We start from the raw sequence: 24,074 nt of genomic DNA, 5'->3' as shown, positions 1-24,074 counted from the left end.
GGGGGTGCAGGTCTTTCAAACTTAAAGACATCATTTACCCTTTTATGTTGGGGGAGGTACGGTAAAAACATGTGACAGCAGAGTGGGGCCATGAGATTTTGCAATGCAGCGCAGCAAAAATTATCCCCATTCAATTGAATAGAACGCAATGCACGCAGTTGTGGTGCGATAGTGTACTCAATAGTACAGTGAGCCTCTCCTAAGCTCCTTAGTTTTTTTTTTTCCTTTAGCCCACTGGGTTGAACTAAAAAAACTCACCATGTGAACCAGGCTTTAGATCTCATTCATATGTTCTAAATGGTCATGCAATGGCAAATATATCATGAATACCTACAGCCAGGATCCCAGATGTTCCAATTTTTGTCAGCTGCTCAACCTGTTCACCTGAGTGAACACATTGGGGTGTGGCCTGGCGGGAACCCAGGCTGGGGTCTCTCCCATCACTACTACATTACCATAGGACTCTGTGGATGTGTGGCACCAAGGATTTTTTTTCTCTCTTCCCTTTAATGACTACAGGAGCTGGAAAGAGCTCCATCCCTCGCCGGCACTCCTGCAGCACATTCAGTATTATCTACATTACTCCCCACATCTATTAAGCCTGAGCAACACACTAACAAACCGTGGGTCACAGTGGTTACCTGCTGTTAGGGACAAATTTCTGACCCTGGATGCAGAGAGATTTTATCCAAGGGCAAAAATGTATCCCTAACTGCAGGTAACCACTGGATGTGCAGATACAGGTGGATACATGTTTACAGCAGCATACAGCCTTGGCTCTTTTCAGCCTATCACTCAGGTGTACAGGCTGAGCAGAGATTAGAACATCTGATCCCGGGTGCAGGTATTTGCAGTATACTTGCTGCGCCGTGGTCATGTAGGATGTATGAATGAGACCCAAGACTGGATTTTAGCTAACCTTACTGTGCAAGTTTTGCAGGTGCAAGGGGCAACATATTGTGGTGGGCAGAAAAATTCAGTGATTTATTTAAACCTTAAAAAAATGTGTCCTAAGAAATTTTATGAAATGTTTTAAGAGATGAAAAAATAAAAAATATTGTGCACTGCCTACCACAGGATGGTGCCCTTTCCACCTGGTTGGCTTTTATTCAGTCCTAAATTGTAGCAAACCCAGCTATAATAAGGCTCGGTTCACACTAGGACAACTTGTCAGGCGACCTAGGTCGCCTGACAAGTAGCGTCCCGTTCAATACAATGGAACCGTTCTAAGGGGAGCGACGCAAGTCGCTCCGACTTAGAAAAAGGTTCCTGTACGACTTTGGGGGCGACTTGGGGCGACTTGCATAGACTTCTATACAGAAGTCGTTTTGCAAGTTGCCCGGGCAGTCGTGTGCAGGTCGCCTCGGTGAGACGACCTGCAAGTCGTGCCGCCTCTGGTGTGAACCGAGGCTAACGCTTACCTGTAGGTACAGTGAGTAAAAAACTTGTGGTGTTTAGGAGATATTCACATGGAAAGCTGCCAGTATTATCACTGGTGCATGCACTCTGAAGGGACGGCATACCGATTGGTTGTACTTCTCCTGGGGAGGAGCGCAGTTCATTCGGCACTTTTGTGACCCATTTTTAGCTGAGAGCCAGCTATACCCCGCTGTCAGCTGACATCGCTCAGCAGGTCCAGGCTGTGGAAAGATCCTAACTTTAAAGTCAGGATTCACCTAGATTCCTGGACCAGCAGCTTGCTCAGCCTCTCAGAGACCCTGAGCCAGCCGTTCCTGCCCCCTCCACAGCCTGGCATTCCAGGGAGCTTGGGGGAGGGGGGGCAGAGCCAGGGACTGACAGTCCACTGAGTAATCAGTGGTCTTTGATTGCTCTGTTGTTGAGCTTAGAAGCAGCTGGGGACAGATGCAACATTGGATTGATGCTCCATCCACCTAGGTAAGTATAATTAAAAAAAAAAAAAACATCTCTTTTAAAGGAAAAAAATCCCCCTCTGCCTCCTAAGAACCCTCCTCCCAAAAATTAAACCACCCTGTCTCTAAACCGACCCACCAAAGCAAAAATATCTCCCTCAGTCAATACCCTCTCCCCCAGCAAAGATTTCTAATTGTGAAGAAAATCTCCCTTCATCCAATCAAACTCCCTCCCAGAAGCAAATCCCTGCCATTAACCACCCCCTGTAAACTTCTCTACAAGAACCCCCCCCCCCTTCTCCAAAAGCAAACCCACCCCCCTTTCCTTAACCCCCCACCAAAAGAAACTCCCCCAGACTGTAATTCTTACTTCCTCCTTCCTAAAACAGAATATTGATGCCTCCCCACTTAACAGACCTCAGATTCAGCACGGCACAGAAGTAGGAAAACTTCTGCATCCCCAGTCTCTCTTCGGCTGTGTCATATGATACCTCGAGGAGGAGTCTAGGAGTTCCCTCAATTGTGCACTCTCAATTGCTGGTATCTGAGACCTCGCAGTAATTTCATACTTTTCAGGGGGACCCCTTATTAAACTGAGGGGATGGAGCACAATAGAAGGGGGGCTGGCTGCTGCACTCCAAAACTCTGATTGCTTCTACTGTGCTGATGCTGAGGCTAAACAGCAGGGACACTGTCTGGGCATTTTGCCAGGATGCTCTGGGGGCATTTGAACACCCTGACTCCCCCCCTTATCAACTAAAAAGGCATAATCAAAATGCTGGGACTGTAGGAATTAAATTGACTAGTTCCCTTTATATATAATGTTTACCAGTCATTGTTCTTCTATCACGTGTGATTTTGTGCTGGTGAGCATACTTACCTTGCTGATGAAGGATCTGAGTGATGCAAAGACATGCTTCAAACATATCTCTGATTGTCCATTTTTCAGAAAAGCCAAATAAATATCAAACACTTTCTTCATCAGAGAGTTATGACAATCTGAGTTCAGGAGCTGAGTCTACAAAAAAGGAAAGAAAAAGTGTATTTATAAACAGATTTAAAGATCTGGGTAGAAAAAAAATCTAAAGTCATTCTCAGGTCCCTGCTCTAAGTTGTCAGTCAGAACAGTTCTGTTGCACAGCTAAACAATGTTAAACAGGTCAATTGATGCAGATTTAAGGTAGACATGTGGCAATGCCAGCCCCTAACCACTTTTTACAGTGTGTCTACCTTCAGTCAAAATCTGTCTCATTTTAAACTTAAAGCCTAGAACACACACACTACGTTTTTTTTTTTTGTGCAACCTAGCGGGCTGAAGAAATAAACAAACTGACAGATTGCTGTACCGACACATCGGATGTTAGTACAGTGATCTCCCCTTCTGTGCTATTGTGTTCTGGCAAGCCCCCGAGCCCCCCCACCACCACCACAAGAACACACAGGCCAATGGCTGCCAGCACTGATTGGATGCCAACCGGATGCTGGTTTTCCAGCGTGCCTGTGTGACAGAAGTGGTCATGAGTCTGGCTTCTGTGAGACAGGGAGTTGTACACATGGACTAAATTTTGGCCAGTTTCTACTGACTGACGTCGGGTGATATTCAGACGGTATATACTCTGCATTCATTTGTCTAAAATCTGACACAGTTGCCCAGAATTACAGGTGCAGGGGTCACAAATACTGTACACGCATAGACTTTGTTAATTGACAGACAGCCTGATTTGTGGCTAAATGTGTTGCTAGTTTTCCAGCTTGCTTGCTAAATGTCTCTTATTGTTTTCAATTATCCCTGATCCCACCAGTACACCAAGTTGCATACTGGGTGTGATGACGTGCATTTCAATATTTAGATTTAGGTAAACAAAATCCTTATATAAGTGCATGAAAATACAAATCAAAGCAACGCTCATTAACACATATGCTATATTGTCAAAAGTATTGGGGCACATGCCTTTACACGCACATGAACTTTAATGGCTTCCCAGTCTTGGTCTGCAGGGATCAATATTGAGTTGGGCCACCCTTTGCAGCTATAACAGCTTCAACTCTTCTGGGAAAGCTGTCCACAATGTTTAGGAGTGTGTCTATGGGAATGTTTGACCACTCTTCCAGAAGCGCATTTGGGAGGTCAGGCACTGATGTTGGACAAGAAGGTCTGGCTTGCAGTCTCATATATCACAGAGTGATATATTTCAAGCATTTATCTCTTTTAATTTTGATAATTATGTCTTACAACTAGTGAACAACCCAAAATTCAGTATCTCAGAAAATTACAATATTACATAAGACCAATAAAAAAAGGATTTTTAATACAGAAATGTTGGCTTACTGAAAAGTAGGTCCATGTACAGTATAGTATGCATAGTATCCCCTTGGTCAGGGATCCTTTTGCATGAATTACTGCATCAATGGAGGCGATCGGCCTGTGGCCCTGCTGAGGTTTACAGAAGCCCAGGTTGCTTTGATAGCGGCCTTCAGCTTGTCTGCATTGTAGGGGTCTAGTGCCTCTCATCTTCCTCTTGACAATACCCCACAGATTCTCTATGGGGTTTAGGTCAGGTGAGATCGCTGGCCAATCAAGCACAGTGATACCATGATCATTAAACTAGATATTTGTACTTTCGGCAGTGTGGGCAGGAGCCAAGTCCTGCTGGAAAATGAAATCAGCATCTCCATAAAGATGGTCAGCAGAGAGGAGCATGAAGCGCTCTAGAATTTCCTGGTAGAGGGCTGCGCTAACTTTGGACTTGATAAAACCCAGTGGACCAACACCAGCAGATGACTTGGCTCCCCAAAACATCACAGACTGTGGAAAATGTTACATTTAATTTGGAAATTAAGGTCCCAGAGTCTGGAGAAAGAGTTGAGAGGCACAGAATCCAAGTTTCCAAGTTGCTTGAGGTCCACTGTGAAGTTTCCACAGTCATCTGCTGGTGTTGGTCCACTGTGTTTTATCCAAAGTCAGCGCAGCCCTCTACCAGGAAATTCTAAAGCACTTCGCCTGACTCCCCTGACCTAAACCCTATAAAGAATCTGTGGGATATTGCCAAGTGGAAGATGAGAGACACCAGACCCAACAATGCAGACAAGATGAAGGCCACTATCAAAGCAACCTGGGCTTCCATAACACCTCAGCAGTGACACAAGCTGATCGCCTCCATGCTATGCCGCATTGATGCAGTAATTCATGCAAAAGAAGCCCTGACCAAGTATTGAGTGCATACTATACTGTACATGGACCTATTTTTCAGTAAGCTAACATTTCTGTGTTAAAAATCCTTTTTTTATTGGTCTTATGTAATATATTGGGTTTTGACTAGCTGTAAGCCATAATCATCAAAATTAAAAGAGAGAAATGCTTGAAATATATCACTCTGTGTATAACACATCTGTATAAAATATATGAGTTTCACTTTTTGAATATAATTACTGAAATAAATTAACTTTTTGATGATATTCTAATTTTATGAGATGCACCTGTACATACTGTGGAGAGGTGACCCCATTTCACGGTGTGGATTACCACTTTCACCCTGGTTCTTGTAAACAGAGGCATGCTAATTGCACACCTGTGGGCTGGGTTCATAAACATCCCAGGGCTCTCCCACTTGGAGACAGCTCCACCCAAGTAGACAGGAAGTCTCGCTGAAGAGTCAGGAGGATTCCACCCTACAGACACGAGTCTGTGTGTGAGTGTTGGGAAGACACCCACGTTCTTTAGAGAGACTGCAGGTGGCAGTTTGAACCCTGGGTAAGCTAGGAGAGAGCTTGACCCAAGCATACAGGTCTGAGGAACAGACCTATGGCCTAGCCGCGAGGCCTGAAGCAGCTGTGTTGTCAGTACGTAAGCCAGGAGGCTGAATAACTATGATGCAATAATGGTGGAACCCCTGCAAGGAAAATTTCTGTTTGATTTTAACTTTTTGCTTCCTTCAAATAAAAGTGGGCTGCCATGCCCTTGAAAATGCAGTCTGGACTGATACGTGTTTCTTCAAATCGCATACACCACTTGAGTTGAATCACCCCGATATCTCACAATACATATACACATAAAGATAAAACACAGGAGAGACCGATATACGGGGTATTTCTTCAAATGGACATGAATTCCTAAACATCTAACTTATAGCTTTTATCCTTCCTACCCTTTCCTGTTTTTCCCCATCTTCCTCTCTTCTCCCTTTTCTTCTCCACCCCCTCTCCCTACCCCTCCCCCCCATCTTCCTATATTCAGCCCCTTTTCCCTTTCTGTTTTTTTAAATTGGGTGCTCCCATCTCCCGTTCTCTAAATTTACCTGTGCCCACCAATCAAACCAAAGGTTTGTGCTTTTAGTGCCAATACCTTACCCCCCCCCCCCCCAGTGAATTTTTGATAACTTCTGTGAAAATCAATTACCCATGTTTACTACATTCTATTTATATTATCCCCATATCACCCAAGTGTAACTAATAAGAAAAAATAGACCGAGTACAGCCCAATATCAACTTCCTACTTTACCAATAATATACTAACAGAGAGAGAGAAGAAAAAAGTAGGAACAGGAAAGGAAGAAAAAAAACAATAAAGAGGTGAAAAAGTATACTTCTAATTCCCAATCCCTTCTCTACCAAGTGCCCATAATCTTTTTCTCCAAGTTTTTTATTCTCCTTCCTTCCTTAATGGCTTCTATTTTCTTAACTCCGTGTCATATACTCTATATACCGTGGACATTTTAAATTCCAACCACCCCTTTCAAAATTTTATAGTGTTTATCCTGTCCTCTATTTGCAATTTAGTATGTTTATTGACTATGATTGTCAGTGTGTTAAAATTCAGAAGTGACTTTGGAAAAAAATGAGCTGTGTTGCATGACTATCCTTTTGCTTCAAAAAATATATGTTTTTCACTTTTTGAATATAATTACTGAAATAAATTAACTTTTTGATGATATTTTAATTTTTTGAGATGCACCTGTATATACTGTAGATATGCTTTAGGAATAGGAGCATTTTTTTGTAATTGTAAATAATTAAAAAAAAAAAAAGCAAAATGGAGGAAAGAACTTATCATATTGAACAGTAGCCTGTTGGCAGGACCAATCTCACCAAAGTTGTAAAAAAATCATAAAAACAGTAATGAAAATAAAAAATGTAATCTCTGTATTGTACCTAATATTAGTAATAAGGATAGTAGTAAGCATGGCTGCCCCCTTCACATTCTTTATCTGCCTACTCCAACATTTATGTGATGAAGGACACTACAGCAAATATCTACAAGAGTCTGACTCATATTTTGGATCACTTGCAAAGCCCTGCTTGAAACACTGAGGGTATACTTGTCAAAGAATATACAATTTTTTTCAAGCCTTTCCTTGTGATTTGTAAAGCTCGGCCACACCACACAGCAACAAAGATCACTCAACTGCTGCCTGGATCACCTTCCTGGTAAGTGAACAGAAACAATGACACTGATTTATTGTCCATTGAGCAGGATAGGTGCTAAGAGGTGACACAATTTAGGGGCTCTTCTCTGAGCAATAGCATTGAGCGTTAAGAGACTCTTTTTTGCTATTTGCATTTGTAACATTGACCTCTCATGTTTGGATACCATGCATACCAGAGCTCATGTAGTTTTCAATTCATGTTTTTTTTTTTTTTCATACATCTTTACGCAATAAAGAACTTTTTTGATATATTCTATTCAGTCCAACTTTTTCTAGCTGCCTATATTAATCATATTTTGGGCTAGCAGCACTTTCTCTCCACCCAGGTGGGTGGGTTTCACTTGATTAAGAGGTGATACAAAAACTGCGTTGTAGAACCAGGAAATAAGTGTGTTGCCTGGATGCATGTTCAGTGGGTCAAATTTTGTGTAACTCAAAAGAATTGCTCACAGATTACAAAACCTTTGGCAAATAAAACAGCAAACGTGTGTGTACTTGAACTGTATATTTAGCAGTTTGTTAAGAGTTTCACTTTAAAACTGCATCAAGAAAGAAGTACGTTGACATATCCCTGCCCCACAACCAACAATTTCTTTGCAAAACTGAATCTTGTCTCTCTTTCCAAACTTCGAGTAACTAATGCTCATAGCACTGTGCTTTGAGGAATTAGGCTAAGATGTCCTGCCAACATTTATGTGGTTTCGAGGCATGCTAATAGCTTTATGTAGTTATGTTTACCCTGAAAGTCTGAGTGAAGAAGGAGATGGTATCCAGGACAGTTAAAGAAACTTCAGTGCTGCAATTACCCTCCAGCAATGCCTGATGTAAAATGTCTGCTTCTGTGACACCTGTACCTGTGAAATATTAAAAATAAAGAAATCACTAAAGACTCTACAGTCAGCATTTACTTAAAGGGGTTGTAAACCCTTACATTTACCCAGTGAAGTGACTGGCCTCAATTGATATACAGAGATGAAACAAATCTTCCTACAAAAGTTGTACCTGTTTGTCTGTAGTCTTCTCTTCTCTACATCCGTTCAAAGTCTAGAATTTATAAAGCTTGTCTGAGATGTCAGAAAAATGGGGTAGATAGCTGAAGTTACACTCTGCAGAGCTCAGTGAGGAGAGCTCTGAAAGCTGATTAGGGGGAAGGGACACCTTCCTTCACACAGCACACAGGAACAGAGCTAAGGCTATCAATCAGCTGGAGCTCCTTCCCCTGTCACCACTTTTCTATTGAAACGGAAAACATGTCAGAAGCGATTCATGCTGATAGCAGAGGAACGAAGCAGCAGACAGAAATTACACTTTGTGCTCTTTGAGCTCTTAATTGAGACAAGTACACACTGTAGAGGGATATGCTTCGTTAATATTTATCTGAGGTTTACAACCACTTTAATGAATACATTTGTAAAAGGTTGAATACACACACTGACATCTAATTAAAAAACATGATCCTTGTAAAAGTGGAATTTTGCATTTGACATGGTAGGCATGCACTCCATAGGGGGACCTGTTTCTGCAATAAACTATCCCCAAACTATAATGGGTGCATAAAATTCTTCCTTGCTAGAAAAGGTGGCTATAAAGTGGTCTAAAGGGTAAGTTCACCTTTGTACACTTTTTTTCTCTAAATTCCAGCTCCCCTATGCACCAATATAGCATTCATGTACTTTTTTTGCAAAAATATCAAAGCTTTCCATTAAATCTAGAGTCATTTACTTTTCTTGTCCTAATCCAAGTTTCCAGACATTTCCATTAGTAATGTCTTCCTCCTGATCAGACTTTAGGTCATGACACAGGAAGGAGGTGACCAGCTAATCTCATTAGCACACACCCTGCATCATCCACCCACCCATTCCCAGGTGCACGTTTTTTAAATGAAGTGCAATCAATCAGTGATCACCCTTCTCACTAAATACACAATCAGATTGCATAGTATGTGGCCATCTTTATACAAGTACATAGGAGGGAGGGGACAAAATTACTTAGCTGTCAAGCCCCGTTCACAACTCTGCATAGCGGGAACTTGCATTCTCACATGTGTTTTTTTTTTTTTTTTTGCGAGGGGGGAAGCATTTTGGAGAATTTTCACTAATCACACATAGAGCAGCTCATCTACCTGAATGGGCTGCCCGAAACACACCGCAATCGCCCCGCGAGAAGCTTCAGAACTTTTTCTTTAGAGTGGAGCTTGGTACATCTTTTACTGCAATGTTTGGTGCAGTGCATTTCTGAAATGCAAGGAAGCGCACAGATGTGAATGGAGCCTTGTTGTTCTTGTGTTATCACACCAATTTCACGTTCAGGACCCATTCACATCTAGCATAGTGAGAGCACACATTTTGTGCCTCGTTTTTCCTGTGACACACATAGGGTAGCTTGTTGATTTCAATTGGCTGCCTTACATGTGGCTTATGGGACATTTTGGCATATTGTGGGTTGCGTGTTTTTTACTGTGCATTTTGCAGCATTTTCCCCTTGTTTTTTCCCATGGCAAAATGTGTGTTTGCTTCTGTGCCGTTAACAATTAATGGTGCACTGAAAGCACAACTAGTAATTTTAGGTGTACAAATATGACCATACACTATGCAATCTGATTGTATATTGTGTATTTAGTAAGAAGGGGGATCACTGATTGATTGCATTTCATTTAAAAAACGTGCACCTGGAAATGGGTGGGTGGGTGGATGATGCAGGGTGTGTGCTAATAAGGTCAGCTGGTCAACTCCTTCCTGTGTCATGACCTAAAGTCTGATCAGGAAGAAGATTACTAATGGAAATGTCTGGAAACGTGGATTAGGATAAGAAAAGTAAGTGACTGTAGATTTAATGGAAAGTTTTGATATTTTTGCAAAAAAAGTACATGAATGCTATATTGGTGCACAGGGGAGCTGGAGTTTAGAAAAAAAGTGTACAAAGGTGAACTTACCCTTTAAGGGTTCCCACAGCTCCTATGATTGAAACAGCTGATGTGTTATCTTGGTGAGGGCTGCAACATTTAGGGGGCAATACCAGGTGCTTCTAATTAGTGGAAGAGCTTGTTTTAATACACTAATACAGGAAGTTCTTAGTTTGATGGGGCTAATCAATTCTTCTTTTCAACAATGATAATACATTCTCTCTTCCAAAGCTAAAATAAGCAGTTTTAAATTAAAAGGCTTTGATGTGCAAACGAAAAAGCTAAATATAAAATAGGAAATATTGATATTGTTATTGTATAGGGGGTTATTTACTGAAGGCAAATCCCCTTTGCACTACAAGTGCAAACTACAAGTGCAACATGCACTTGAAATTGCACTGAAAGTGCACTTGGAAGTGCAGACGCTGTAGATCCGAGGGGGACATGCAAGGTAAATAAAAAAAAACAGCATTTTAGCTTGCACATGATTGGATAATAAAATCAGCAGAGCTTCCCCTCATTTCAGATCTACCCCTCAGATTTACAGCGACTACACTTCCAAGTGCGCTTTCCATGCAATTTCAAGTGCACTTTGCACTTGTAGTTTGCACTTGTAGCGCAAAGTGGCTTTGCCTTTAGTAAATAACCCCCATAGTCTTCTATCCAGCTTTAAGTTGGAGCTCATGTTTCCCTCTGTCTCTTTATCACCTGCCTTAAAAAGCTCCATCTACATCTCAATAGCGCTAGCTCTGCCTTTCTCAACACTTTTACCCTGAAAGAACCCCTCAAAAATGTTTAAGCTCTCCGGGAACCCCTGAAATCATTTTCCAATCTACAGCTAACAGTATATTAGTGTGATAAGCAAGTTGTAGATATCAAGTAAAATAGACATATACTGTATAATGCACAATTTTTCATATCAAAGAAAAAATAAGTAATTTTCTGTTTTTTCTTTATGCACATTACACAGTCAAATGTTAATCTCCAGGTCAAAATATTTTTGATAACATGAGATGCTGATAGCAGGACTTGCTCTTGCTGTTTTTTGTTTTTTCAGTTTTTATTCTCTGTGCTTGCTCCTTACACTGTCCCCTGGCCATGTTGTTCGACTTCAGGTATGTGGGTTCCCTCTGTGTCTGCCAGGACCTATGGAGTTCCACCAATGTCTCCACTTTGTACTCGCTCCCATTTTTAACTACAAGCTTATGTGAAGCCACTCCCAGCACTGTGCACACAATCAGTGCAAGAGACACATAACTAAAGCCATGCCTCTCCTCCATGTCTTTAATATCAATAAATCACTATAATTTAGACATGGTCTCAGAACTTGTATCATAGTTAAGTGATTTTTATTTTTATTTTTTTCATGTATATCGGCTGGATTCTGAAAAAGCTCTGTCCAGTAAAGTTTAAGTAAATATGGATAGAAATTGCTTAATTTAGGGATTTCTAGTCATATAACAAAACAAACTAGAGTAAGAACTTTACTGGACAGAGCTTTTCAGAATTTAGCACAAATAATTTTAGGTATTTCTACTCATATAAAAAGGAAAGATTTTTGCAACCATGCAAGGAAGTGGTAGATACTGAAAAAAAAAAAAAAGACGACGGAACATTTTAATAAACATATTTTTTTCTTACGCAAATGCGACATACCGTATTTATCAGTGTATAACACGCACAGGCGTATAACACGCACCCCAATTTTAGGAGGGTAGTTTAAGGAAAAAACGTACATTTTAAATAAAGAACTTTGAAGCAAAATTAGGGTCACAGCTCACCAATGCACCCTTCTCAGTGCCCATCTGCAGCCAATAAATTGACCAACAATGCAGCCTGTTCAGTGCCCATCTGCAGCCTCACCTTTCCCATCATTGCAGCCTTGCCAGTTTTGGATTATCCCTGCTGTCTCTGAGGGAAGAGGAGGAGCGAGCGCCACTGAATTACACAGAGCCGCGATCTCCTGTGTACCCAGCGCTCCGTCACTCACAGCCACGCCTCCTGGCCATGCTCATATAATAAACAGAACAGTGTCCCAATGCGGGGCCAGGAGGCGTGGCTGTGCATGACGGAGCGCCGGGTACACAGGAGATTGCAACTATGTAATTCAGCGACGCTCTTTCCTCTTCCCTCTGAGACAGCAGAGGTCGGTATATAACACGCATCCACAATTTTAACCTGATTTTAAGGGGAAAAAAGTGCATGTTATACGCCGATAAATTCGGTAGTTAAAAAATGTTTATTACACCAGTTTAAAAGGTGCTAAACAGGCCATACATGATCACAAAGTGGTCACAGTGGTTGAAGTGAATGCAATCCGGAAAGAAGTTTAGCTTGGAGTCACATATGTACATCAGTGATGTGTTCATTTCCTAAAACATTGCTATGGTAGTTTCTTCATTGTGTCGCTTAACTGTTGCCTGGTTGGTGCAACTCCCATGTATCCCCAGCTTCCAAAAGATGTTACTGCAGTGCTCAGTTTAGTGATGTCAGGAGGCAGAACTTCAAGAGTACTGTCAGGTTGATAATAACATGTCCAGAAGTAGGGATGAGCCGAACACCCCCCTGTTCGGTTCGCACCAGAACATGCGAACAGGAAAAAAGTTCGTTCGAACAACGTTACAGTCTATGGGACACGAACATGAATAATCAAAAGTGCTAATTTTAAAGGCTTATATGCAAGTTATTATCATAAAAAGTGTTTGGGGACCTGGGTCCTGCCCCAGGGGACATGGATCAATGCAAAAAAAGTTTTAAAAACGGACGTTTTTTCAGGAGCAGTGATTTTAATAATGCTTAAAGTCAAACAATAAAAGTGTAATATCCCTTTAAATTTTGTAGCTGGGGGGTGTCTATAGTATGCCTGTAAAGGGGCACATGTTTCCCGTGTTTAGAACAGTCTGACAGCAAAATGACAGAAAAAACCAATTTAAAACTACTCGCGGCTATTGCATTGCCGACAATACACATAGAAGTTCATTGATAAAAACGGCATGGGAATTCCCCACAGGGGAACCCCGAACCAAAATTTAAAAAAAAAAAATGACGTGGGAGTCCCCCTAAATTCCATACCAGGCCCTTCAGGTCTGGTATGGATATTAAGGGGAACCCCGGCCAAAATAAAAAAAAAAAAAAAATGACGTGGGGTTCCCCCTAAATTCCATACCAGACCCTTCAGGTCTGGTATGGATTTTAAGGGGAACCCCGCGCCAAAAAAAAAAAAAAAAAACCGGCGTGGGGTCCCCCCAAAAATCCATACCAGACCTGGCAGGCCGCAGGAAAAGAGGGGGGGACGAGAGTGCGCCCCCCCCTCCTGAACCGTACCAGGCCACATGCCCTCAACATTGGGAGGGTGCTTTGGGGTAGCCCCCCCAAAACACCTTGTCCCCATGTTGATGAGGACAAGGGCCTCATCCCCACAACCCTGGCCGGTGGTTGTGGGGGTCTGCGGGCGGGGGGGCTTATCGGAATCTGGAAGCCCCCTTTAACAAGGTTACCCCAGATCCCGGCCCCCCCCTGTGTGAAATGGTAAGGGGGTACTTACCCCTACCATTTCACTAAAAAACTGTCAAAAATGTTAAAAATGACAAGAGACAGTTTTTGACAATTCCTTTATTTAAATGCTTCTTCTTTCTTCTATCTTCCTTCATCTTCTTCTTCTGGCTCTTCTGGTTCTTCCTCCGGCGTTCTCGTCCAGCATCTCCTCCGCGGCGTCTTCTATCTTCTTCTCCTCGGGCCGCTCTGCACCCATGGCATGGGGGGAGGCTCCCGCTCTTCTCTTTTTCTTTTCTTCTCTTCTTCATTTTCTTCTCCGGGCCGATCCGCACCCATGCTGGCATGGAGGGAGGCTCCCGCTGTGTGACGGCGTCTCCTCGTCTGACGGTTCTTAAATAACGGGGGCGGGGCCACCCGGTGACCCCGCCCCCTCTGACGCACGGTGACTTGACGGGACCTCCCTGTGACGTCACGGGGAATGCCACAGGGAAGTCCCGTCATGTCCCGTGCGTCAGAGGGAGGCGGGGTTACCGGGTGGCCCCGCCCCCCATTATTTAAGAAACGTCAGACGAGGAGACGCCGTCACACAGCGGGAGCCTCCCTCCATGCCAGCATGGATGCGGAGCGGCCCAGAGAAGAAAATGAAGAAGAGAAGAAGAGAAGAAGGAAGAAGAGAAGAAGATGGAGAAGAAGATGAAGAGAAGAGCGGGAGCCTCCCCCCATGCCATGGGTGCGGAGCGGCTTGAGGAGAATAAGATAGAAGACGCCGCGGAGGAGATGCTGGACGAGAACGCCGGAGGAAGAACCAGAAGAACCAGAAAAAGAAGAAGATGAAGGAAGATAGAAGAAAGAAGAAGCATTTAAATAAAGGAATTGTCAAAAACTGTCTCTTGTCATTTTTAACATTTTTGACAGTTTTTTAGTGAAATGGTAGGGGTAGGTACCCCCTTACCATTTCACACAGGGGGGGGCCGGGATCTGGGGGTCCCCTTGTTAAAGGGGGCTTCCAGATTCCGATAAGCCCCCCACCCGCAGACCCCCACAACCACCGGCCAGGGTTGTGGGGATGAGGCCCTTGTCCTCATCAACATGGGGACAAGGTGTTTTGGGGGGCTACCCCAAAGCACCCTCCCAATGTTGAGGGCATGTGGCCTGGTACGGTTCAGGGGGGTGGGGCGCACTCTCGTCCCCCCCTCTTTTCCTGCGGCCTGCCAGGTTGCGTGCTCGGATAAGGGTCTGGTATGGATTTTTGGGGGGACCCCACGCCGTTTTTTTTTTTATTTTTTGTCGCGGGGTTCCCCTTAAAATCCATACCAGACCTGAAGGGTCTGGTATGGAATTTAGGGGGAACCCCACGTCATTTTTTTTTAAAATTTTGGCCAGGGTCCCCCTTAATATCCATACCAGACCTGAAGGGCCTGGTATGGAATTTAGGGGGACTCCCACGTCATTTTTTTTTTTTTATTTTGGTTCGGGGTTCCCCTGTGGGGAATTCCCATGCCGTTTTTATCAATGAACTTCTATGTGTATTGTCGGCAATGCAATAGCCGCGAGTAGGTTTAAAAATGTTTTCCTTCGAAATGTCATTTTGCTGTCAGACTGTTCTAAACACAGGAAACATGCGCCCCTTTACAGGCATACTATAGACACCCCCCAGCTACGAAATTTAAAGGGATATTACACTTTTATTGTTTGACTTTAAGCATTATTAAAATCACTGCTCCTGAAAAAACGGCCATTTTTAAAACTTTTTTTTGCATTGATCCATGTCCCCTGGGGCATGACCCAGGTCCCCAAACACTTTTTATGACAATAACTTGCATATAAGCCTTTAAAATTAGCACTTTTGATTTCTCCCATAGACTTTTAAAGGGTGTTCCGCGGCATTTGAATTTGCTGCGAACACCCCAAATTGTTCGCTGTTCGGCGAACTTGCGAACAGCCAATGTTCGAGTCGAACATGAGTTCGACTCGAACTGGAAGCTCATCCCTATCCAGAAGTACTTAGTAAGAGGAGCACTAAAGCCACCATTGAGCAGTTATAAATCTGCCAAACCCCTGGGGATTTCTCACGGAACCTCGTTTGAGAAACCCTGCTCTAGCTGATAGTTACAAAAACATGTAAATGAGTCAAAACAGTGACAAGCACCTTTATTAGGCAGCACTGTCCAAGGTTTAAATTGCATAAACCAGCCTCAAGGCAAGCTCCCTCCTCTGCACTGACTTTGTGCCACGTTCATTTGTCCCACAAACCCATCTAAGTTTTGCATCAAGAAAAACTTATGCTAAACTACATAACCTTGCTGGATGTTTTGCTAGCTTATAGTGGGAGTATTTAGGTGGTGAGCTATCCTCCAACTACTTACTATGGTTGAGTGTGAAGGAACTCTCTAAGCTGCTAAGATGCTGCAAACGTGAGGATCCTGTCCTGCTCCGCAGAGCCGGCATTGTTTGAGATTTTCTGTCTGCTGCTCCAAAATGCTTAGATGTCCAGACATCCTGAACCCTAGAAAGACAACAAGAACATCATTACCTATTAAGGCAGCACAGCTTAATGGCTTACATCAAGTTTATTTTAAAAGCAAACACTCCTACCAACAAGTCATATCTTTTAACCAGCTGTACAGTATATTTGGCTTGCTATGGGACAGAAGAATCACAAGCTACCACAAGAAAATACAAGGGATGGTTCACTAAGGTAATATTAGTAATAAAGGTCCACACACTTTTGTGTTTATATAATGAACTCAGGAATGTCTGAGCACTGGTATATTAAAACTAGTTGTGGTAAAATGCCACTAAATACAGTAGACTAAACCAAACAAAAACAAAAATGCTATGCATCTGCAAACCTTATGTGTGATATCTTTTTTTTTAATAAAACATCAGTTATTATTACATTAGATAAAAATGAGATTGCAGAAAGTTCCAAAAGCGTCATCAACATTTTTAAATAAAAATGTAACAGAAGTAGAATTACAAAGCTCTTCATAGTACTTGGATAGCAGAGATAGTATCTGTTTATTATAGTTTACAAATAAAGTTCATAAAATCAACAAAAATTATTATTCACAGCATACTCCACTAGGGATGAGTTTAACATATCTGGATTTAGTTTGAGGCAGGTTTGGTGAACATTACTTAAAGTGGTTCTAAAGGCAAACTTTATTTCTTTTTTTACCCCTAATCCTTTCCTTGCATTAGGGTAAAAAACACCCCTCTAACTGTCACCCCCCCCCCCCTTCCACTTCCTAAACACTTACCTGTTCCAGCTGCAGCACTGCTCCTCTCACTTCCTGGTTTCACAGGAGACACCGAGGGCAGCGGAAGGCATAGGCTCCTGCTGCTGTCAGTCAAACTCCTGTGAGGAGGGAGTGAGGGTGTGGCCTACCGTGTCAAAGGTCGGCATGGAAATGAGCATTCATGGGTGCAGATGGCTTGCTAAGGGGGCACCAGAAAACAAATGGCATGAGAGACTGGGCAATGCCCTGGCGAAAATGTAAATAAAAGCAAAAAAAAAAAATAAAAAATTAAAAAAAAGTCAATTTGGTGAGGAACAGCAAAGTGCAACAATAGAAAGCAAAACTTTTAAATAACATGCCCGGAGGTTGCCCTTAACCTGCCCGTAAAGTGTATACTATTGCAGAAAAACCAAGGGAAGAGGGAAATTTAAATTCCAAGAGGTCCGGTTGCTAAAATTTGTTCCAAATCTCTTTCTAATAAAAAATTAAAGTAGGCCAATCATATCCACATTTCAAGTAAAAGAAAACAAAACTACTTAAAATAAGGTGTCCTTATCAGAGTCCCCCTTTACATCAGGTGCCCCCTTTACATCACGTGTGCCAATCAGAGTCCCCCTTTACATCAGGTGTCCCAGTCACAGTCCCCCTTTACATCAGGTGTCTCAATCAGAGTTTCCCTTTACATCAGGTGTCCCAGTCGAAGTCCCCCTTTGCATCAGGTGTCCCAGCCAGAGTCCCCATTTACATCAGGTGCCCCAATCAGAGCCCCCCTTTACATCAGGTACCCCAGTTACATCAGGTATCCCAATCAGAGTTCCCCTTTGCATCAGGTGTCCCAATCAGACTCCTACTTTACATCACATGTCCCAATCAGAGTCCCCCTTTACATCAGGTGTCCCAATCAGAGTCCCCCCTTTACAGCAGCTGTCCCCATCAGAGTCTCCTTTACATCAGGTGTCCTCATCAGAGTCCCCCTTTACCTCAGGTGTCCTCCCCTTACCTCAGGTGTCCCATCAGAGTCCTCCTTTGCATCAGTGTTCCCCTATCAGTGTGCCTCCATATATCAGCTGCCTCATCAGAGTGCCCCCTTACATCAGTTGTCACCCCCGACCTTCCCACTTGTACTTCCAGCTCTTCTGGAATGAAGGCATCTTCTCCTTCTCTCCAGTCATGTTAAGTCACATGACAAGGGGAGAGAAAAAAAAGGACAGTCTGTCAGCTATCTATCTCCCCCTGCAGGCTGGAGGAAGGAGAAAGCCTAATCCTCCCTCAAGCAAGTGTCGGCAGCTGCTCCTTGTGACAGGAGTGAAATTGCGATCAGTCTTGTCAGTGAGGAGCGGCACCAGGAGTGTACCCTACACTCAACACAGCGCCCGGGGAAGGTGCCCGCTTAGCTATGCCCTTGTTCTAGCTCTGCGATTCGGTCTCACACTCTCCTCATAGGCTATGGTTGACAGCAGCTGTCTCTGAGTCAGTGAGGAGAGAGAGACAGCAGCGATGGTGATTTCTGGAACAGCGCTGGATCGAGATTAGCGGTAAACAGGAACTAGCAGGATTAAGCAAGATCCACTTATATAAGGATGGCAGAAGATCACTCACCATTAGATGCACTTGATATATCTTCCTTCCAGCAATTGGTAGATTGATCAATGTCTCAGTCGACTGGATGGCGATGGGAGCAACACAGGCCACAGAAGTCTCCAAACAGGATGATAGTAGAGCTTTGGGACTGCAACAGTGGTAGGAGCAGAACCCAAGAAAAGATCTAAGCTCTCGCACATTTCTGGGCCTGGGCCAAGTGGTAACGGCTTCCAACTTCTTGGTGTCAGTGGCCACTCCCTCCGCTGAGACAACATGCCCAAGGTAGGTGATTGATGACTGGTGGAACTGGCACTTCTCAAGGGACAGCTGCAACCCCTCTTCATAGAGTCGCTTCAGACCTTCTCTATACGCTCCTCATGTTCTTCCAAAGTCCGTCCAAAGACAATTATTTGATCTAGGTACACTAACGCTTCAATTAAGTTCATGTCACAAACAGTCTGTTCCATCAAGTGTTGGAATGTAGCAGGGACTCCAGACAGACCCTGTGGCATACGTTCAAACTCAAAGTACCCCACTGGGCAGATGAAAGCGATCTTCTCCTGGTCATCTGGATGCATGGGGATCTAATGGTACCCACTTCTCAGGTCCAACGCGCTCAACCATTTGGCTCCTGAAAGGCATTGCAGGACATCTTCTATTCGTGGAGTGGCGTACTGGTCTTGGATGGTTCTTTTGTTGAGAGTGCGATAATCCTTAATGACCCATTTTTCTTCCTCACCACTACAATGGGAGAAGCATAGGGTCTTCGGGACTCCCGAATAATTCCGTCCTCTTCAACTCCGCAATATGTTCTCTAAGGTCATCTAAATCAGCTAATGGGATTCGTCGAGACCTTTCTCAAAATGGCCTATCCTCTTGTAAACGATTATGATGCTGTGCACTCTCTGCGCATCCCACGTCAAGCTCATTTTTAGAGAAAATTTTCCTCCACTTTAAGAGTTGTGTCTTTGCCTGTTCTTTCCATTCAGTTGCCATAGGAGAGCCTTTTGGATAGAAATACTCCTCTGGTAACTCTTCCTTGGCTTCCCCCACTACACCATGTTGTGTGATGGGTGTGGCTGGATTTACCTGCCCTATCATCATTCGGGCCTGAAGCTTCACTGGAGAATCAGTAACATTACGAACACTGACAGGAACATTTCCATGGGTTCTCTGTAAGGCCTTCATAGAAATGACTTCCGGAATCAGTTCCAAACCCGAATTTGTCTTCTGAGGGTCACCTTCAAGGATAACAATAGAACCAGGTTGGTCCCAATTCAGTTTGACTGAAGCCCGCAGACATGCTACTTCACCTGGCTGCAAGACATTTTCCGTTTTGTTCAACTTCCACAATTTTCCCACTCCTGTTGGGGCCATTTGTTCCTGGACCATCACTGGTACTCTGAGCGCAACATTGGATGTACACTAACTGCAGCCTCACCCTCTGAGACCTGAGGAGTGAGTAACCTTCAAACCATGTCAGCGGTTATCCCCACAACCATGGAACTCCGATCAGGCTCCGGGGGCGGGGACATACAATAGCCAATGTGTCGGAAGTGTCTGCCCTACAACAGATGTGCCAAATTCAAGCTTGACTGGAAGATATCCATCATAAGGGAGCTTCTTAGTGCCCATACCCCAGATCTCTAGACTTTCTAGCTTCTGCAAGGGCAGGTGTTTCAGGTGTTTATCATAGAAATTACAGTAAATTAGAGTCACTTGGGCCACAGAGTCTAGAAGGGCTTTTGTGTATACACCTTCCACCTGAACTGGCACTATAGGAGAAGGACCCACCAGCTTGTCAGGGAACTTGCTTGGCTGTTTTGGTGCAGCTTGCTCGGCTGTTTGGGTTTGAATCCCTCTTTTGGTCTGTGCTCGTTTGCATTGCCATCTGGACTGACGGTTTTGAGTGTGTAGTGCACCGATCTCCTGTGATCTGGGACTCGACTCTGAGAGTAGCTTGGGCAGCCTAACTGAGGCTTTGGGTGAGGCTTGGTACAAAGGTTTAGGCCTTACCCACCCTTCATTTAAGACTTGGGAACTGGAGCAAGTTGACTTAGATGGGCACCCAGCTGGCTCCCTCACCAGGGCCCTCTGGAGTTTACCGCTGGCTTATGATGTTCCCTTTGTGGCTTTGGTGGGCTGGGACAGTCACGTTGATAGTGACCAATAACCCCACAATTATAGCAGACCACTGAACTAGAGGGGTCTCTAGCAGGAACATTCTGTACTGCCTCTTCCCTGGTTGGTTTCAATGTATTTTCCCCCTCTGGTATGGCAATGCTGGCAGACAGCGATGTCATCAACTCCGTCATCTGTAACATCTGCGTTTTCAAAGCCATTACTTTGGACTGGACTTCCACTATGCCCATGGTTCCTACTTCTACAGTGAAATCTGCATGTGAAGCACTAGCAGTTTTTTTAGCCTTAATTAAAGCTTCTTCTTCTAGGATAGCTTTGACCAATTTGGAATAAGTCAATGGCTTGTTCTGGTCTCTAGTCCAAAATTTCAACATTATGGAATCCAGTGGTAGTGCTCCTTTAAGAATTTGATCCAACAAAGCTTTGCTTGCATGACTCGGCTCCATGCCTCCTTTTAGAATGACCTGATAAAGGATTTTATCCATCTTCCGGACATAAGTGGATAACTCTTCTCCTTCATTTTGATAGGTGTGTGAGAACATATGAATTATCTCAGCACAGTCCTCCACCCCAAAAATCTCCCATAAAGCTTCTAGGCACTCAGTGGCTGTGCAGCCCGGCTTGTCCCTTTTTAGATTTCTGATTACATCACAAGCGGGAGCTCTTAGGCTCTCGATTAACCTTTGTCTTTTTACTGTGTCAGCGACTTCCCATTTCTTCACAGCCTGCACTGCCTGATCTGTCCAGGTTTCAAAGTCCTCTTCCCCAGATGGCACAGGGACCTTCCCGGAATTGAACCGCAACTTTCGATATCCATAATTGGCAGACACTGCTGAGTTTTGCGTCAACATTTCCACCAGCTTTCCCATATATCGGTAAAGAATGTAGCAGGAGGGAACCCTGTAGTTGAGGTGGAAGTAGTAGCTGATACTCTTGGTCCTGATGTTGTTGAGCTAGCATTTTCAGGGTGATCATCCAGCATACTTAGCTGTATAAGCTGAGCTTCGAGGTCCCCTGGTAACTGTATGCTAACTCCCTGGAAACAGGTTCGGGATTGCTCTTTTCCATTCTAGCAAAGCATAGGTGCGAGAGGCTGTCTGATCAACTTTCAGGTCCAATATGAATGTTTTCTGATCAGACATCAAAGCTGACACTACTTGCTGGACCTGTTTCTCAGTCCAGGTGGCACCAGTGAGACTCATAATTACACAGAGCCCCAACCTGCCATGACAGGATCCATCATGGTGACTTGGTTGGTAGAGGTAGTCATCACTCTGTGACAGGAACCAGAAGGTATCCCGGACAAGAATCCCCACGTGTAGCACTACCCCCAGAAGGGCCGCTGTAATATACGGGTCTTCTGTCCCACACCAGTGGTGGCTCACCCTTACCGGGATCCATGTAACACCAATACACCATTTAAACTTTTAGCTGGGCTTTATTAAAACTAGCAATAAGCCCTGAAAAGAGATAAACTCATTAACAGAATGCCAATATTAAATGCAATGATATAATACAACTGTTCGGTAAATTAAAACAGGATTGGTGTTCGTTCACTTTAACCGCCAGTGAGAGGCTTTGCCCGAAATGCACTGAGCGAGTGGTGAACAAAACTGTCAGTTGCACAATACAAAAATAATGTTCAACAATTTCCCAAAAGTGATATTACTGACTATAAGAGCCTATCTAGGTCTTATAGGTTCTAGCTAACCACTGGCCAGTGGGAATTCTATTCACATACACAGTCTGACAGCGTTGGGGCCATTTCAAACCTGTGTTTGAGTACTCAGACTTTCCTGAAGCAATATTTGTAATCCACAGAATGGAAAGGGATATCTTCGCAAAGTGTCACAGGGTAACAAAGATTAACCGATGTGATGATCCACCTTCAGATAGAGCTGCATTTGCGATAAATAGGACCTAGCAGGATTAAGCAAGATCCACTTATATAAGAATGGCAGAAGATCTCTCACCATTAGATGTACTTGATATATCTTCCTTCCAGCAATTGATAGATTGATCGATGTCTCAGTCGACTGGATGGCGATGGGAGTAACACAGGCCACAGAATTCTCCAAACAGGATGATGATGATGATGATGATTGCTGCAGTACTGAAGTTCGTCTCTAGATTTCACTGCACTGTTAGCACATCTTCAGTAATCAGGCGAAAGGGCAGAACACACTGCAAACTCCCTCACAGGCTCTGGAAGTGCTTAGGAGACAAACACATGGGACACTTTCCCCTGTCTGGCTGCCACACTGCCAGTCTGTCTCTCCTCCTGTGCTCTCCTCTCTCCCCCCCAATCACAGCTCTCCTGCGCTGCTATCCAATTCTGTCCTTCCTTGTTTTTGTTGTTAGGGGTGGGCTTCCTTCTTAGTAACAGCAGTAACCAATCTGCCTTCAATCCTGCAGCTGTACCCAATCCTGGGTTGCTATCAGTTTAGTCAGAAAATGCAATGCAATGTTTCAGAGAGCAATACTCTGCATATATTACAGAGGCAATACTAAGCCAGTGCTACACAACCTTCTTTTAAAGTGTATCTATAGCCAAATTTTTCTTTTTTCTTTGGATAGAGTGGAGAAAATTAAAACTCCTGTCAGGTTTTGCTGCCTGGTTAAAATACTACTTTTTTTGTTTTTTGTTTTTAAAGTGGATCTTCACCCCCCCCAATATATATATTTTTAACTCCATTACCTGCACAGTTTAGATACTCAGCCACCCAGTGGGTCCTGCTGAGATCCCCCTATTCTGCCACCAACTGGGTCCCGCTACACCATGTTCTTTGGGGACTGATGAACTTCAGTAAGATTTATAATGTTGTGTGTTGTGCTGTTGCTTCCTCTCATTAACAAAAAGTGAGGGGAAATCTCTAGTGGAGCCCCAGACAGCAGTAAAATGTGACAGGGATTCTAACCTTTGTTAATTCTATCCAAAACTACTAAAAGCAGATTGCATGTGTTATTTAGGTGTCTGGACACATTTTCCCTAAATATCACATCTACATATCTTCTTTGTTCCAGTTCCTCTTTGTTCAATGGCCAATCAACTGCATACAGTGATCATATTACTACTCTTTGCATTATAGCCAAAGATCCTCTTTGTAAAACTGCCAAAAAAGTATATTTTTTTCTAGGTTCACCCGCTATTCTTCACATTATAAATCTGCTTCAAGCTGAACTATGGGCATAATTAGGAATAACTTCACTAGCGTTAACAAAGCAATCTTTTTTTTTCTCTGTAACAGTTGTATTACCTGTTGATCCTGACAGTGGGCTCCTTTCACTAAAGCAGATCCCATGCGTTATTTAGGTGTCAGGATATATTTTCCCTAAATATCGCATGCAATCCTGAAACTGTAATTTACTATGCCATTTTGCAGCATTTACCGTAAAACACTAAAAACATTCAGTGCAA

At 43.5% G+C, this 24,074-nt stretch overlaps 1 protein-coding gene across 2 annotated transcripts in view; it reads right to left on the bottom strand.

The window, feature by feature from the left end:
• Positions 1-24,074, bottom strand: part of DOCK11 (dedicator of cytokinesis 11) — a 525,243-nt gene that overhangs the window by 262,582 nt on the left and 238,587 nt on the right. For both annotated transcript variants that reach the window (XM_073599152.1, XM_073599153.1), the window contains 3 exons: positions 16,058-16,197; positions 8,033-8,148; positions 2,752-2,889 (listed from right to left, as the gene is read on the bottom strand). In XM_073599152.1, coding sequence (XP_073455253.1) covers positions 2,752-2,889; positions 8,033-8,148; positions 16,058-16,197 — 394 coding nt within the window. The remainder of the gene's footprint in view (positions 1-2,751; positions 2,890-8,032; positions 8,149-16,057; positions 16,198-24,074) is intronic.

The sequence above is a fragment of the Aquarana catesbeiana genome, linkage group LG09 (genome assembly GCF_042186555.1).
Source record: "Aquarana catesbeiana isolate 2022-GZ linkage group LG09, ASM4218655v1, whole genome shotgun sequence".
NCBI lineage: Eukaryota > Metazoa > Chordata > Amphibia > Anura > Ranidae > Aquarana > Aquarana catesbeiana.
This window is presented reverse-complemented; position numbering and strand designations above follow the sequence as displayed.